The 17388-nt window shown below is 47.6% G+C and overlaps 1 protein-coding gene across 4 annotated transcripts in view; it reads left to right on the top strand.

Moving 5' to 3' along the window:
• Paqr5 (progestin and adipoQ receptor family member 5) overlaps nt 1-17388 on the top strand; it is an 88249-nt gene that overhangs the window by 59249 nt on the left and 11612 nt on the right. For 3 of the 4 annotated variants that reach the window (XM_029482007.2, XM_021172362.3, XM_021172363.3), the window contains 2 exons: nt 2209-2414; nt 6136-6262. In XM_029482007.2, the coding sequence (XP_029337867.1) occupies nt 2228-2414; nt 6136-6262 (314 nt within the window). In that variant the 5' untranslated portion in view covers nt 2209-2227. The remainder of the gene's footprint in view (nt 1-2208; nt 2415-6135; nt 6263-17388) is intronic. The other variant, XM_021172364.3, reaches the window with a different exon arrangement.

Here is a 17388-nt window from a genome sequence, read left to right as displayed (position 1 = left end):
GCTGTGTCAAAGGTTGTTATATTGTTCCCACAATAAGGGTAAGAAAATGTCCATATATGTTCAGGGCAGATGCAGCTTCTTCCAAATGCTGGGATATTTTGGTTGAATCTGAGGAAACAGAGCTCAAACATCTGGAGAGCTGGGTACCTGTCAGGCCCGGGAGGACCTCGGACAGCAGTAGGTCACTGTCCTACTCAGACCTCTGTGGGCTGACGTAGGTGCAGCTGGTGGCCCAGGCTGAACAAATCCTTGGAGTCAGGTTGAGAAGCTGAGATAGGTAGTGAGTCCTTGAGTGTGGCAGTGGACCTGAGTCCCAGGAAGTCCCCGTGCTTCTGCATGGGACAGCCAGTTCAACTAGGTGTCAGAAGTCAGAGTGGGGATCCAGCAACAAACAGGAGGGAGAGAGAAAGCAATCTTGGGGTGAAGTGGGTGATGCATAGAGAATCTTGACTGCCCTGGGACCTACAGTCTGGGCAGTGGTAACAAGGTGCAGCGGTTCAAGAAAACCATTAGCCATGTTAAAGAGGCTGGCAAGGCTGGCAAGGCTGGCCAGGGAGTAAGACAATTGGCTGGAAAGCCTGGCAGTCTGAGTTTGATCTCCAGAACCTATGTAAAGGGAGAAGGAAAAAACTGATTCCACAAAGTTGTTTTCTGGCCTCCACATATGTGATATAGCATACATATGTGGCACGCGCGCGCGCGCGCACACACACACACACACACACACACACACACACACAATTGCCGCCACACTACACTCCATACACATAAGAATAAATACCAAGGAAAAATTTTTATTTTTAATTTTTTAAAGATTTATTTATTTTTATGAGTACAGTGTAGCTATCAGAAGAAGGCATCAGATCTCATTACAAATGGTTGTGTGCCACCATGTGGTTGCTGGGAATTGAACTCAGGACCTCTGGAAGAACAATCAGTTCTCCTAACCACTGAGCCATCTCTCCAGTCCCCCACCCCAAAATTTTGAAGACTTTATGCTGAGCGTGGTGGTATATGCATGTAATCCTAGAACTTGGAAAGTTGAGGTAGAAAGATCATGGCTTTGAGGTCCAGCCTGGGCTATACACTGGGGCCCTGTTTCAAAGCAGTATCAACAACCACCTGTACATGTGGACAAACTGAAGACTGCAGAAGGGGACAGAGCTAGGCTATCTCTCTGGCCTCTGGTTCTCCTCTCTGGAGCTGCTGGGGCACCTGTGTGCCTGCCAAAGCTTTCTCAGAAAGTCTTGTCAGGGGCCTGTGTGCCCCAGCCCCACGTTTCTCCTGTGATCTTCCTGTTGCTCATCTCCCTCAGCTATCACACTGGAGGATGGACCATAGGTAGATCTCTTGTCTTGGTTTAGTTTTTTGAGACAGGGTCTCATGTAGCCCAGGCTGGCCCTGAACTCTATATAGCTAAGGATGGTCTTCCATAACCTCCCATTGTGTCTAAGTTTTGACTGTTTTGGATTTTGTACCACTGCATACTGCCTGCCACTGCTTTGTGTGTCTTGAGGTCCATGCTCAGCTGAGCCATCTGCAGTGCTCTCAGCTCCCAACATTCAGTCAGGCTCTCAGATGACCCACTCCAAGAGCACTGGGGACAGCCTAGGGAAATCTGACTCTGGGACACCCTAAGTAAGCAGGACGAGGCATGATCTGTTGTTGATAAAAGGAAAATCTGGGAGGAACAGCAAATAGCTTATGCTAGACAATAGGAAAAGATCACACTTTGTAGCCAGAAATGCTCTGTGATCCTTCATCAGTTACTGGATAAAGAGATTTTCGGAGTCCCCTTCCTCGATAGACATTGTGGGAAAAGGAACCTTGCTCTCTGGTAGTGGTTTGTGGAAGGAAGGGGTTGCGTATGGCTAGAGGCCATGCAAATATGATTTAGAAGAGCCTGTCCAATAACCAGAGCTACCATGAGAGGGGATGAGACCCTTATTCTTAGAGGTATGTAAGCTGAGACTGGAGAGTCTGGGAAAGATGCTGTTGGGAAGAGTCTATCCCCAAGGACTGTCTTCTTACCCTGCTTGTCTGTCCCCAGTTCACTGCTTCAAGTCAAAAAGGCACACCCTCACCACAGCCTCTCTAGTATATGTTATTGTAATTTAAGTGAAGCTTGCCGGGATGGGCCATCTCCCAGTGGGGCGGAAGGCAGAAAACAATCACGCGGGGACTGAGTGGGTGCATGCTTTGTTCTAGGTTCTTTGTGTGGAGGTTCATGACTGCACTCTCTGTGACAGACATCCAGAATGACAGCTACTCGTGGCCGATGCTTGTGTACATGTGTACCAGCTGCGTGTACCCCCTCGCCTCCAGCTGCGCACACACATTCAGCTCTATGTCCAAGAACGCCCGGCATATCTGCTATTTTCTGGACTATGGTGCCGTCAATCTCTTCAGCCTGGGTACGTGAGGCTCCGTCCGCCCTTCTGTGCCCCCCCCCCAAGACTACCACCAGTCTCCCTTGAGATTTGATGGGTTTTTGGGAGAGTCATAAGGATGTAGGAACTCTGCCGTGGGTTCTGTAAAAAGCTTGTTCATCCTGTGCTCTCTGTGGTGTACCCTGATCTGTAGCCTTTGCCAATCCCTATAGTGTAATTGCTCCTTCTTTGGCTCCTTTCCTGTTCCCTGGGAGAAGCCTAGGGGCACCCTCACTACATAGGAACTCCATCACACAGGTCTACGTGCTAAGGGCTTAGGACTTCAGTTACTGTGGTCTTACGTTAACTTCACTGATGGCCAGGTTTAGAAGGACTTTGAAATGTTCCTAGTTTGGCTCTCAAAGGCCACTGTGGGCTGACCCCAGCATACCAGGGCTGGCATCTGCCATACTTGGTAGAGAAAACATCCCGTCACAAACATTGGCCCAGAGGCTTAGAGGCCCCACAGACTCGCCCACCTGGTCCCAGGAGAGGAAGAACTGCTGGTGCTCTGGCTGCTGGCTGGTGCCGTTCCCATCCTCATTGGCCCTTTTTTTCCTTAGAAGCCCCTCCTCCTGCTTTTCTCCTCCACAGGGTCATTCATCTGTCCCCTGGTATGTTGGTGCTGGCTTCTTCCTCCTTCCTGGCCCCACTCTAGCTGTGAGAGCCAGCCGTTGTATCTTCTCCTGCAAGAATTTGTCCAGGAGGAGGCTACCCTCATCCTTTCCCCTCTTCTTTTTCATAAGTATCTACATGCATATCTCTCTCTCTCTCTCTCTCTCTCTCTCTCTCTCTCTCTCTCTCACACACACACACACACACACACACACACACACACTGCTCAATGCTCCACTGTCCAGTTCTCTCCAATCATTAAAATAAAAATGGTTGCCACGTCCCCATCCCCATCATGTCCTCCCTCCTCCCACCCCTGTTCTCATCCGTTTCCAGTTCTTTCCTCCCCCCTACCCGATAGCTAGGCTCAGTCTGAGTTGTCAGTAACTCAGAATTAACGTGGGGCTTTTTCTCTAACATACCCAGCAGCAACCTTCCATCTCTGGACATGGGGCCCCTAAATCTTACCTTCAAACACTGGATCTGAAGCTGATCCTGAGGCCGGGGCTGACTGAGTCTTCTCCTCACCCCTGTCCCCGCTTGGCCTAGCCCTGCCCTTCTTCTCAGGTCCCTGGTTAGGGGTGCCATGTCCTGCTTGCTCAAGTCAGAACTCTAACAGTAAGCTTCCGTTCCCCCTCCCACCTCTGCTTCCCATCCTGTGTAATCAGTGATCAGACTCAGGCTGTCCCATGAACCTTCACTGTCGGCTGAGCTCAGACCTGGAGCTTCTCAGAGGCTCTGCCCTGCAGATCCACCATGTTGCCTGCGAGGTTCCTGACTCATTTCCTGCCAGGCCACTGTGTACCACTGGAAGGCTTATGAGAGGTCTAATCCCTCAACCCAGTGGCTTCCTGAAGGATCTCTCTCTGTCTCTGTCTCTGTGTGTCTCTGTCTCTCTGTGTCTCTGTCTCTCTGTGTCTCTGTCTCTGTCTCTCTGTCTGTCTGTCTCTCTCTCTCTCTCTTTTCTTTTCCTTCTCCCTCCCCTTCTCTCCCTCTACTTTCCTTTCATTTTGAGACAGGGCCTCGAACTGGCTAATGTAGCCAAGAACGATCTTGTCTTCTGACCGTCCTGTCTCCATCTTCTGAGTGCTGGGAAAACAGGCATGTGCCTCTAGGTTGCTTTATGCAGTACTGGGAACGGGAATCAGGGCTGTGTGCGTGCCAGGCTCGCTCTCTACCAGCTGAGCTGCTTCCTGGGTTCTAGTAAAAGTGAGCATTTGGAGTCTGTCTGTGTGCCACATGTGTGGGTGCCTGTGGAGGCCAGTCCTCTGGGACTGGAGTTGCAGGTGGTTGTTAGCTGACTGACGTGGATGCCGGGAACGGAACTCCATCTCTTTGGTCCCTCTGACACATATTTAATGTGGCACTCAAGAGATCCAGATTCTGCCTGGTGCCACCTGAATCCAAATCAGTCTTAGGTGAACTTAACTTCCCCAAGGCTCATTCTCTATAGCAGAATGTAGGAGGGTTCTGAACAAACTTAAGTGCTTTTGAGTCTGAATCCGTCTCGCAGGGTAGCAATTGCTGTGATTGGCAGTGATCACCTTTACCTGACCTATCTCAAACACCCATCCCCCACAGGACCCCTAAAGGCTCAGGTCAGCTTTCTTCCTGCTGTATTTTCAGGTGGGCCTGAGGCCCCTCTATTCTTGCATTGGACATAGCACTTGGTGTACATCTTAGCTCTGGATCAGCATCAGTGGTCCAGACAGCTCCCTGAGCACTGGGTCTGCAGCCGGGTTCCCTGCTCCCCTGGGGCAGAGCTCCTTGGGCAAGTTCTCATGGGAACTCTGCACCTTGCTGGGATGGTGCTACTCAACCCTCTCTGCCCACACTTGTGTTTGTTTACATGTGTGTGGAGGTGAGGGGACCTTGGGTGGCCTTTAGATGCCTTGCACTTTTGTTTGAGACAGATCAGTCACTGGGAAGTCTTAGACAAGGATGCCTGGCTAGGGAGCCTAGGGGTTTCCCTAACCACCTGTGCCTGCCTCTCTGGCACTAGGGTACAAGAGTGAATACCACCAAGCTGTGGTCCCTTGTCCCTGTGTTCGGCTTCACTAGAAGATCCTCCTGTGGAATGGGAGAAAAGCCCAAAGTTGAATCTGGCCTGTCTCTGCCTGTAGCTGTGAATCCAAGGTTCTTGGTGGACTAAGACAGTGGTCCCAACCCCATCAGAGGCAGGATGGATGCCTCTTTCATAGGGGTCACCTCAGACAATTGGAAAAACAGTTGTTTACATTATGAATCAAGACCGTAGCAAAATTACAGTTATGAAATGACAATGGAAATAATTTTATGGTTGGAGAAGTCAGCATGGCGTGAGGAATTAAAGGGTCACCGCATTAGCAGGGTTGAGAACCACAGTATTAGAATAACAGATGAAATGGGGCCAGATCCAGCCTCTCCCATAGGTAAGGGCACAGGTTCCAGCCACACCAAGATGGGCAGTAATAGTTCTGTCCCTCCAACCAGTAGCTTTTGCCTTTAGTGTCTCTAGAAGGTCTAGATATAGCTGCCTCTTTCACACTCCAAACCAAACACAGTCACGGGTCACTCGCAGCTCACTGAGAGGACATCTTTGTCCCTGGGGGCCTCTCTTCCTGTGATGCTGAGCTTCTCAGGGGAGCACCCTATCTACAGGCAGACGAATTTGGAATCATCATTAGTGGCAGCTTGTGGTCAGAAGCAGGGATTCATCTCCAAACTGCCTGGGTTTGAAGCTTATTTCTGTTTTTTTCTCTGCTGTGTGACTCTAAATGAGTTACTACATACCCCTGTGCCTCCAGATGTTCATTTATAAAATAAGTGTAAGCTTTATATGGGACAGGATTGTAAAGACAGAATGTGTGTACACACATGTACGTGCACGCGCACAAACACACACATACACACACCCCTACATCGCTGTAGGAACATAGCCTTATGGAATTTAGGTGGACAGAGAGGCAAGGGGAGGGTATTCTGGGAAGACACAGAGGCAGGCTAGTTCATAGGTCCATGCAGAAGATAAAGGCTAAGGTAGTCTTTCCCCTCAGGGATCCTCACAGAGCTGTGGCCTGGCTGCATCTCAAGGCTAGTGTTTCTTCCGCAGGCTCAGCCATCGCCTACTCTGCATACACGTTCCCTGATGCACTGGTCTGCAGTACTTTCCATGAGTGCTACGTAGCACTGGCCGTGCTAAACACCATTCTCAGCACTGGCCTCTCCTGCTACTCCAGGTACTGGGCATTCTGATCTTGGTGGAGCGGGGGTTGGGGGACCATGGGAGGACCTAGCAGGCATGGGATGGGCAGTTGGGGTCAGCTGAAGAGCCCAACAGAAAAAGCTCCAGGTATAGTCCCTGTCATACAACATATCAGTTGCTTTATTTATTTCTAGGACAAAGTACCTGACAAAAGTGACTTAAAGGAAGACAGTTTTCTCTGGCTCACAGTTTTCTCTGTGTGTTGGTGGGCACAGTCCATCAAGGCCGAGAAGTTACAGCAGCTGGGGCTTGAGGAAGATAGATGGTTCCAACAGCTATCTTAATGCTTTCCTCTCACTTCAAGACCCCAGCCTACAGTGTGATGTCACCACAACTAGGGTGGGCCTTTCCACTTTAATTAATTTAATTTAGAAACTTCCTAATAGGCTTACCTCAAGATTTGTCTCCATGGTTAAAAAAAAGGAAAGAAAGAAAGAAAGAAAGAAAGAAAGAAAGAAAGAAAGAAAGAAAGCACCATTAAAGGGCTGGAGAGATGGCTCAGCAGTTAAGAGCACTGACTGCTCTTCCAAAGGTCCTGAGTTCAAATCCCAGCAACCACATGGTGACTTACAACCATCCATAATGAGATCTGATGCCCTCTTCTGGTGTGTCTGAAAACAGCTACAGTGTACTTACATATAATAAATAAATCTGTAAAAAAAAAAAAAAGAAAGAAAGAAAGGAAGGAAGGAAGGAAGGAAGGAAGGAAGGAAGGAAGAAAGGAAGGAAGAAAGAAAAGATTGGTCTCCATGGTGACTCTAGATTCTATCTAGTTGACAATATCAGTTATCACACTGAACTTCATGGGTATCCCTTGGGCAGCCACTCGGCTCTTTGGAAAAGCCCCAAATGTGATCAGATGCTCTGAAATTCTTCATAACTTAGACAAGAGTGACCCTACACTAGAATTGTTTTTATAGTCTCTATAAGTTCTACAGATGGCTTTACTGCTTAGGCAAGTCACTGTGTGTGTTCCTTGAACTTCAGTCCTCTCCCCTGTACAGTGGGGTCAACACAGCAGCTCCCTTCTGCATAGCTGATTCTCAGTCATATGCAGAGGATGCCTGCACAGGCATGGACAGGGAGAGGTCCTCATAACCAGGCTGTCCTCCTCTCACAGGGATGGGTGGGAATGGCATCTCTAGGTACACTGATGAAGGGCATTCAAGCATGGCCATGAGTCATGCCAGCTCTCCGTGCACTGATGGGTGATGAAGAGCCTTCAGGCGTGGCCGTGAGTCATGACAGCTCCCTGTCTCTAATCCTATTACTCCTTTTCCTTTCATGCAAGATTCTGTGGGGCGGAGTGTGAGCCGCGTTGTCTTGGGAGTATCTGTGCTAGTTGACACTGCTCTTTGCAGAAGTGACCTGCCTGAAAGCACAGGCTTCCTCGGTTGCTTAGGAAACCTTCCAGGTGACTGTAGCCAGGTGACAGCCCTATCTTCATAGTGCTAGGAAGTGGCAGGTCAGGAGAGGTACTAGGGTTTCATGTGTGTCCTCTGTACCCCCAACTGTACTGTCCCCTCTCCAGGGAGAAGCAGGCATAGTAAGGGCTTCCTCTTTGGTATGGTTTTGGTTCTAGTTTGCTCTGGATGACACCCAGGTTGTGGGGAACCTGCCAAACTGTGTCTTTCTTTCTTTTTTTGGGGGGGTGGGGATAGATTTTTCTGCAGCGTCTGATAGGTTTACCCAGGTTGCCCTCCATTTGCCGGAATGTTTGGGAAGGACTAGAGGCAGGTATAGTTTGCTTTCCCTGGGAGTCAAAGTGTCTTGCTTGGTGTGCCCCACTGAATTTTCTGTGGCATCATCCCTGGGGAACTGCTCTCTCGTATTCTTGGAAGATGAGGAAAGACTCTCTTATTTTCTTAGAAATCACAGAATTTCATGAAAGCTGGATGGAGCTTGAGTCTACCTGTAGAGGCAGGAAATAAAGTCTCTGCTCCTGGATTGCTGGGTCCTTCTAATTCCAGGAGGCGTTAAACTGTGTGGTATACAGCGCCTGCACCATGGTGGAGACCTGGGGACTCCACAGATGATGGGGAGAGGGGTTGGGTCCCCATCCTGGGTGAAGCAAGGTGCATACTTGGTCAGAGGCATATTCACAGCACAGAGGTGCAGTGTGCCTGGGTGGCCTTTCCTCTGGCTGCCTGGGCTCCTGGGCTCCTGGGTAGACCCTGCATCTGGTCTTTGGGTCAGTTGTTGTCCCTATGTAGTTGGTCCCTTAGCTCCTCATGGCTCTGGTATTCAGAACTGGGGGCCAGAGGGAGCAAATGTTGTGCTTAGTAGGGGTAGAGATGGCGCATGGGTGTGAAAGATGCAGTCCCTACGATTTGTGGGTCAAGACTTCTTTCCCAAGAGCACAGAGTGCAGCCTATTAGGACGTTTGTAGCCTTTTAAATTAAGTTTTTAAAGTTCCTGGCTACCTGTTACCACCAGGATACATTGCTTTATTCTAGTCCAGAGTTCCCCTACACCCCACCCTGACCATGCAGGTCCGAGGTGGATGCTGTATATTTAGCATGCCTGCAGTATTTGGATGAAGACATGTGGCACAGACCCAGGAATGTCTTGTGACCCCATGTTTGGGGTCACATACTTTGTTTCTGCTGATCCTGAGAGCACATCTGGGCTACTGTCCTGTAGTGGCTATTCCTGGTTGTCAACTTGACTATATTTGGAATGAACTACAATCCAGAATTGGCTCACCAGTGACCCTTATCTGGAGGCTTGGAGATCCTTATCTGGATCTTGGTATGGAGATCTTGAGCCATAGTGGCTATGGATTCCAGAAGATTAAATCTCCGAGTTTAAGGAGATTTAATCTGGGCTACACCTTTCATCTGGGATTAAAGGTGTGGTGGAACACACCTTTAATCTGGGCTACACCTTCTGCTGGAGACAATATAAGGACATTGGAAGAAGGGAGTCTAGCTCTTGCTCCTTCGCCTGCTTGCCGTGTGAGACTGAGTAACTGCTAGATCCTTGAACTTCCATTCACAGCTGCGACTGAACCATTGTTGGGAATTGGGCTGCCGACTGTAAGTCATCAATAAATTCTTTTACTATATAGAGACTATCCATAAGTTCTGTGACTCTAGAGAACCCTGACTAATACAGAAGTTGGTACCAGGAGTGGTTCTAGAGTAACAGAAGTACAAGGATGAATCTTTTAAAATACTGGAATTGGCTTGTTGAGCCACCAGCACTTTCAAGTACTGAAACCTCTCCAGATTCTCTCCCTCCTGGGAGCTCAGAGAATTTTGAAGACCCATGGTTGAAATTATATTTCAAACTTAAAGAAGCTAATGCCCTTGATTTTCTTAATGATTTAGGTGATTCAGTGCACAAAGCTTTCTACAAGATGGGGAAAAAATCAGAAAATGATTTTACTGGCTGGCTGCTCTTAGTATCTGGGGAAAAAATGATGAATGAAAGGAAGGAGTTGTGTGATAAAATCGAAAGGCTCCAGACACAAGTAAACGATCTAAAAGTTGCTAAGTGTGTCCTTGAAGAGAATCTTCTCTCTTGCAGCAATAGAGCTCAAGTTGCAGAAAATCAAACTGAAACCCTCATTGTAAGGTTGGCTGAACTACAGCAAAAATTTAAGTCTCAGCCTCAGAGTGTGTCGACAGTTAAAGTAAGGGCACTAATTGGCAAAGAATGGGATCCTATAACATGGGACGGAGATGTGTGGGAAGACCATGTTGAAGCTGAGAATTTTGAATCTTCAGATTCTCAAGAGTTTGCCCCACCTGAAGAAGTAGTACCCTCAGCCCCACCCCTTGAAATAATGCCTTCCCCACATGAGGAAATTAATTTTACAGAGTCTGATAAACCAGCAATGACTTTCAATACTGATGTTTCTCAAGGCCCACCAATAGTTTCTTCTAGACCTGTAACAAGACTCAAAGCAAAACAGGCTCCTAGAGGGGAGGTAGAAAGTGTAGTCCATGAGGAAATTCGCTACACTACTAAGGAGCTTAATGAGTTTGCTAATTCATTCAAGCAGAAACCTGGTGAATATGTATGGGAATGGATTTTAAGGGTGTGGGATAAGGGTGGAAGGAACATAAAACTAGAGCAGGCTGAGTTTATTGACATGGGCCCTCTGAGTGGAGATTCTAGGTTTAATACGGAAGCTCGCATGGTTAAAAAAGGTGTCAAAAGTTTGTTTGAATGGTTGGCTGAGGTGTTTATCAAAAGATGGCCTACAGGAAATGACTTGGAGATGCCTGATATTCCGTGGCTTAGTGTTGATGAAGGGATTTTAAGACTTAGGGAAATTGCAATGCTAGAGTGGATATATTGTGTAAAGCCTAATTGTCCACAATGGGAAGGTCCAGAAGATATGCCCTTCACCAGCTCTATAAGACGCAAATTGGTGAGAGGGGCACCAGCACATTTGAAGGGTTTTGTTCTTTCCCTTTTCCTTGTGCCAGATCTTAGCATTGGAGATGCTTCTGCTCAATTAGATGAATTAAATTCACTGGGTTTAGTTGGATTCCGAGGTAACAAGGGCCAGGTGGCAGCATTGAATCGCCAGAGACAAGGTGATCCTAGTTATTATAATGGACAGCGTAGGCAAAAGAATGTTTATAATGACAGACCCAGTAATGGTCAGCACAGGAGAGGTGAAATTTATAATGGCATGACTCGCTTGGACCTTTGGTACTGGCTAGTCAATCATGGTGTTTCCAGGAATGAAATACATAAGAAGCCTACTGCATATTTGTTTGATCTGTATAAGCAAAAAAATTCTCAAACAAATGAAAGAAAGGCTACAGTAGTTCGTGGTAAACAGCAATCTCGGCCAGTGAATCAATTAATCAATTCCCAGACTTGAGCCAGTTTGCAGATCCGGAACCCCTTGAATGAAGGGGTGGCCAGGTTCCCCTGAGGAAGGATCCTGATAAGACACCCAAAGGTTTTGCTGTTACCCTTTCTCCAGTTCTTCCCCAGAGGGACCTACGGCCTTTTACGAGGGTAACTGTACACTGGGGAAAAGGAAATAATCAGACTTTTCGGGGTCTGCTGGATACTGGTTCTGAGTTGACACTGATCCCAGGAGATCCCAAGAAACATTGTGGCCCTCCAGTTAAAGTAGGGGCCTATGGAGGGCAGGTGATTAATGGAGTTTTGACTGATGTCCGACTCACAGTAGGTCCAGTAGGTTCCCGGACACATCCTGTGGTGATTTCCCCAGTTCCAGAATGTATAATTGGGATAGATATACTCAGAAACTGGCAGAATTCTCATATTGGTTCCCTGAACTGTAGAGTGAGGGCTATTATGGTTGGAAAGGCCAAATGGAAGCCTTTAGAGTTGCCTCTGCCAAAGAAAATAGTGAATCAAAAACAGTATCGTATTCCTGGAGGCATTGCAGAAATTACTGCCACTATCAAGGACTTGAAAGATGCAGGGGTGGTGGTTCCTACCACATCTCCATTTAACTCTCCTATCTGGCCAGTGCAGAAAACAGATGGATCATGGAGAATGACAGTTGATTATCGAAAACTAAATCAGGTAGTAACTCCAATTGCAGCTGCTGTACCAGATGTAGTTTCGTTACTTGAGCAAATTAACACATCTCCTGGCACCTGGTATGCGGCTATTGATCTGGCAAATGCCTTCTTCTCAGTACCTGTCCATAAGGACCACCAGAAGCAATTTGCTTTCAGTTGGCAAGGCCAACAGTATACCTTCACAGTTTTGCCTCAAGGATATATTAACTCTCCTGCCCTGTGTCATAATTTAGTTAGAAGGGATCTTGATCGTTTGGATATTCCACAAAATATCACATTGGTGCACTATATTGATGACATTATGCTGATTGGACCAAGTGAGCGGGAAGTAGCAACCACTTTGAACTCATTGGTAACACATATGCGTATCAGAGGATGGGAAATAAATCCAACCAAAATTCAAGGACCATCTACCTCAGTGAAATTCTTAGGAGTCCAGTGGTGTGGGGCATGCAGAGATATTCCTTCTAAGGTGAAAGATAAGTTATTGCACCTGGCCCCTCCTACAACCAAGAAAGAAGCACAACGTTTAGTGGGTCTATTTGGATTCTGGAGACAACACATCCCTCACTTGGGTGTGTTACTTAGGCCTATTTACCAAGTGACTCGGAAAGCTGCTAGCTTTGTGTGGGGCCTGGAACAGGAGAAGGCCCTTCAACAGGTCCAGGCTGCTGTGCAGGCTGCTCTACCACTTGGACCATATGACCCAGCAGACCCGATGGTACTTGAGGTGTCTGTGGCTGATAGAGATGCTGTTTGGAGCCTCTGGCAGGCCCCTGTAGGTGAATCACAGAAAAGACCTTTGGGATTTTGGAGCAAAGCTCTACCATCATCTGCAGACAACTATTCTCCCTTTGAAAAACAGCTCTTGGCCTGCTATTGGGCCTTAGTGGAAACTGAACGTTTGACAATAGGACACCAAGTTACTATGCGACCTGAATTACCCATTATGAGCTGGGTACTATCAGACCCTGCAAGTCATAAAGTGGGACGCGCACAGCAGCAGTCTATTATCAAATGGAAGTGGTATATACGTGATCGGGCCAGAGCAGGTCCTGAAGGCACAAGCAAGTTACATGAAGAAGTTGCTCAAATGCCTATGGTTTCTACTCCTGTTACAATGCCATCTGCTGCCAAGCATGCGCCTATAGCCTCATGGGGTGTTCCCTATGATCAACTGACCGAAGAGGAAAAGACTAGGGCCTGGTTTACTGATGGCTCTGCACGTTATGCAGGCACCACCCAGAAGTGGACAGCTGCAGCATTACAACCCCTTTCTGGGACAACTCTGAAAGACAAAGGTGAAGGGAAATCTTCACAGTGGGCAGAACTTCGGGCAGTACACATGGTATTACAGTTTGTTTGCAAGAAGAAATGGCCAGATGTACGATTATTCACTGACTCGTGGGCTGTAGCCAATGGATTGGCTGGATGGTCAGGGACTTGGAAAGATCACAATTGGAAAATTGGTGAAAAAGACATCTGGGGAAGAAGTATGTGGATAGATCTCTCCAAATGGGCAAAGGATGTGAAGATATTTGTGTCCCATGTAAATGCTCACCAAAAGGTGACTTCAGCCGAGGAGGAGTTCAATAATCAAGTGGATAAGATGACCCGTTCTGTGGACAGTCAGCCTCTCTCCCCAGCCATCCCTGTCATTGCTCAATGGGCACATGAACAAAGTGGCCATGGTGGTCGAGATGGAGGTTATGCTTGGGCTCAGCAACACGGGCTTCCACTCACCAAGGCTGACCTGGCTACAGCTGCTGCTGATTGCCAACAGCAGAAACCAACACTGAGCCCCAGATATGGCACCATTCCTCGAGGTGACCAGCCAGCAACCTGGTGGCAGGTTGACTACATTGGACCACTTCCTTCGTGGAAAGGACAGCGTTTTGTTCTTACTGGAGTAGATACTTATTCTGGCTATGGATTTGCCTTTCCTGCACGTAAGGCCTCTGCTAAAACCACCATTCATGGGCTGACAGAATGCCTTATCTATCGTCATGGTATTCCACACAGTATTGCTTCTGACCAAGGAACTCATTTCACAGCCAGAGAAGTACGACAGTGGGCCCACGATCATGGAATTCACTGGTCTTACCACGTTCCCCATCATCCTGAAGCAGCTGGCCTGATAGAAAGATGGAATGGCCTTTTGAAGACACAGTTACAGCGCCAATTAGGTGGTAACAGCTTGAAAGGTTGGGGTAGAGTTCTTCAGAAGGCAGTATATGCTTTGAATCAGCGCTCCATATATGGTACAGTTTCACCCATAGCCAGGATTCATGGGTCCAAGAATCAAGGGGTGGAAAAGGGAATAGTTCCACTTACTATCACTCCTAGTGACCCTCTAGGAAAATTTTTGCTTCCTGTCCCCATAACTCTAGGTTCTGCTGGCCTAGAAGTTTTGGCTCCAGAGAGGGGAGTGCTCCTACCAGGAGCTACAACAAACATTCCATTGAACTGGAAGCTCAGACTTCCCCCTGGTCATTTTGGGCTTCTAATGCCCTTAAACCAACCTAAAAAAGGAATAACCATGTTAGGAGGAGTGATAGATCCAGATTACCATGGGGAAATTGGATTACCTCTTCACAATGGAGGTAAGCAAGATTATGTCTGGAGTGTAGGAGATCCCTTAGGGCGTCTCCTAGTACTACCATGTCCTGTGATTAAAGTCAATGGGAAACTACAACAGCCTAATCCAAGCAGGATGACAAAGGACGCAGACCCATCAGGAATGAAGGTATGGGTCAATCCTCCAGGAAAAGAGCCAAGACCTGCTGAGGTGCTGGCCGAAGGTGAAGGAAATACAGAATGGGTAGTAGAGGAAGGTAGTTATAAATACCAATTAAGGCCACGTAACCAGTTGCAGAAACGAGGATTATAAAGTAATATGAATGCCCTATTGTAAATTTACAAATGCGTTTGCGATTGTACGAGGGATAGTTATATCATGTTAGGCGTATTCACAACATTGTTATTGTTTCATGTGAACATGAGATATTATTTGTGTCAAGTTGACAAGGGGTGGATTGTAGTGGCTATTCCTGGTTGTCAACTTGACTATATTTGGAATGAACTACAATCCAGAATTGGCTCACCAGTGACCCTTATCTGGAGGCTTGGAGATCCTTATCTGGATCTTGGTATGGAGATCTTGAGCCATAGTGGCTATGGATTCCAGAAGATTAAATCTCCGAGTTTAAGGAGATTTAATCTGGGCTACACCTTTCATCTGGGATTAAAGGTGTGGTGGAACACACCTTTAATCTGGGCTACACCTTCTGCTGGAGACAATATAAGGACATTGGAAGAAGGGAGTCTAGCTCTTGCTCCTTCGCCTGCTTGCCGTGTGAGACTGAGTAACTGCTAGATCCTTGAACTTCCATTCACAGCTGCGACTGAACCATTGTTGGGAATTGGGCTGCCGACTGTAAGTCATCAATAAATTCTTTTACTATATAGAGACTATCCATAAGTTCTGTGACTCTAGAGAACCCTGACTAATACATGTCCCCATTCACCTAACCAACATTCCTCAAAGGCTGCCTGGGCTCTAGGACCCATGTGAAAAGTCTGGTACTGTGGGTGGAGTAAGGTTGTGCCCTCGGAGGGTTCCAGGAATAGGAAAGGCAGGACACATGGAGGCACGCGTGTGCACACACACACACACACACACAGCTCTATGGAGCAGGACAGAGAGCAAGAGAAGCAGGTCATGTCAGTGGCTCAATGGCATGCATTTAGACACACAGGTTGTCTTAGGATTACTGACTCAACCTAGTCTAAAGGGAGGCTTCTCCCCAAATCCGGTCTTTCCTTGCAATTGCTTCGTGTGCAGAGTTCTCAGTCCTCGGGCCTGTAAACCAGCTGTGCTTGGCAGTTCTTCGGAGGCATCTTGGGCCAGGGCTGCTACCTCCAGGAATCTCTGGCTGTGGTGACATCCTGTGGTTAGATGTGGAATTGCACCTTGGGAGTGGAGCCCTCTTCTGTGGTTTGGAATTTTTTTTTTTTTTTTTTTGCCTCTGTTTCTATTTCGCTTCTTCTACTTTTTGTCCCCTGCAGACCCAGCTTTGCTGCTGGAGAGGCTGATTCATTTGCCTCCTGGGGAAGTACTTTTTCAGGCCTGGTGACAAGTCACAGGAAACCATGCTTTAGGGCACAGCCCTCGACAAGTCAGAGCTCGATTTTCTTTGCGTGTAAGTGGCCAGCCACAAGGAGCACTCTTTTAGGAGTGAGCCCGGCCCAGGCACTGCAGATACATAACAGCACTGCTGTGGTTGGACAGCTTCTGCTGGGGTTATGGGCCCCTGGGGGAAGAAAGACTGAGGCTGGGCCTGTCAGGGGACAAAGACCCAGGAATGTCTTGTGACCCCATGGGCCACAAGGCAGGGGCACTTGGGCCAAATCCTAGCTGTGTCTGTTCTCAGCTCCTCCTTAGACCCTCCACCCAGAACCTGTCCTCTCTTGCTCTTACCTTCTGCTCCAACATAGCTGTGATGAGAGGGGAGGGGTTTGTTTTCATAGCAACTGTTTAGTAGCTGGGCTGTGTGTGACTCTAAGGGCTGTGGTGCCTCTTTTCTTCAAGTCCTTATAACAACATTATGAGGGAGGGACAGGTCAGACTCAGCTTTAGAGGCAACCTTGCCAGGGCAGCACGATCCTGATGTGTCCAGCCTGCACTGGAATCTGGGGTGTCCCTGTGGAGCCACAGTGCATCAGCCTCTTCCCCAGTTTTGTAGTATAATCACGAAGGTAATTGGGTTTGGTTTTTGTTTGTTTCATTTTTTATTTATTTATATGAGTACACTGTAGCCACTTTCAGACATACCAGAAGAGGGTATGGTATTCCATTACAGATGGTTTCAAGCCACCATGTGATTGCAGGGAATTGAACTCAGGATCTTTGGAAGATTAGTCAGTGCTCTTAAACACTGAGCCATCTCTCCAGCCCTTGTTTTGGTTTTTGAACACAGGGTCTCCTATAGACCAGGCTGACTTCAAATTCACGATATAAAATATATTAAAAATGACCTTGAGGAGTCTGGAGAGATGGCACTCATATAAATAAAATAAATCTTTTTTAAAAGTGACCGTGAACTTTCTGATCCACCTGCCTTGACCTCCGAGTGTTGGAATCACAGGCAAGTGTCTCCATGTCTGGCTTATGAGCACCGAGGATGAAACCCAAGGCTTTCTGCATGCTATCCTGGTACTCTACTAGCTGAGCTACATCTACAGCCCCAGAGCTGCAGTTTTGTATGGGGTCTCCCTGCTAAATCCTGACCTCCTGGTAGCCAGCCTGGGTGTCTGTACTGCTGAAGGTCTAAAGCTATTGCCCCTCTCTAGGTCCCCAATGGTGACCAGTCTAGAAAGTTCCTGCCTCTGGCTTCTAAACAGTAAGCGCAATGGATTCCTTTTGGATTCTGTCTTTGCATTGGAGGGTAGTGGGACAGCTTGTGGAAGAGAGAAAGACAGACCCTCTGCATATCCACTCTCCCCAGGCCGGTGTTCTTGTGCATGGTATAAATATTTTAGAAACTCCTCTGGATTATCTAGCACCTCCTTGAATCCA

Source organism: Mus caroli, unplaced genomic scaffold (genome assembly GCF_978045245.1).
Source record: "Mus caroli unplaced genomic scaffold, Mus_caroli_1 scaffold_11, whole genome shotgun sequence".
Classification (NCBI taxonomy): domain Eukaryota; kingdom Metazoa; phylum Chordata; class Mammalia; order Rodentia; family Muridae; genus Mus; species Mus caroli.
Note: the sequence above shows the minus strand (reverse complement) of the source record. Positions and strands in the feature narration are given on the sequence as shown.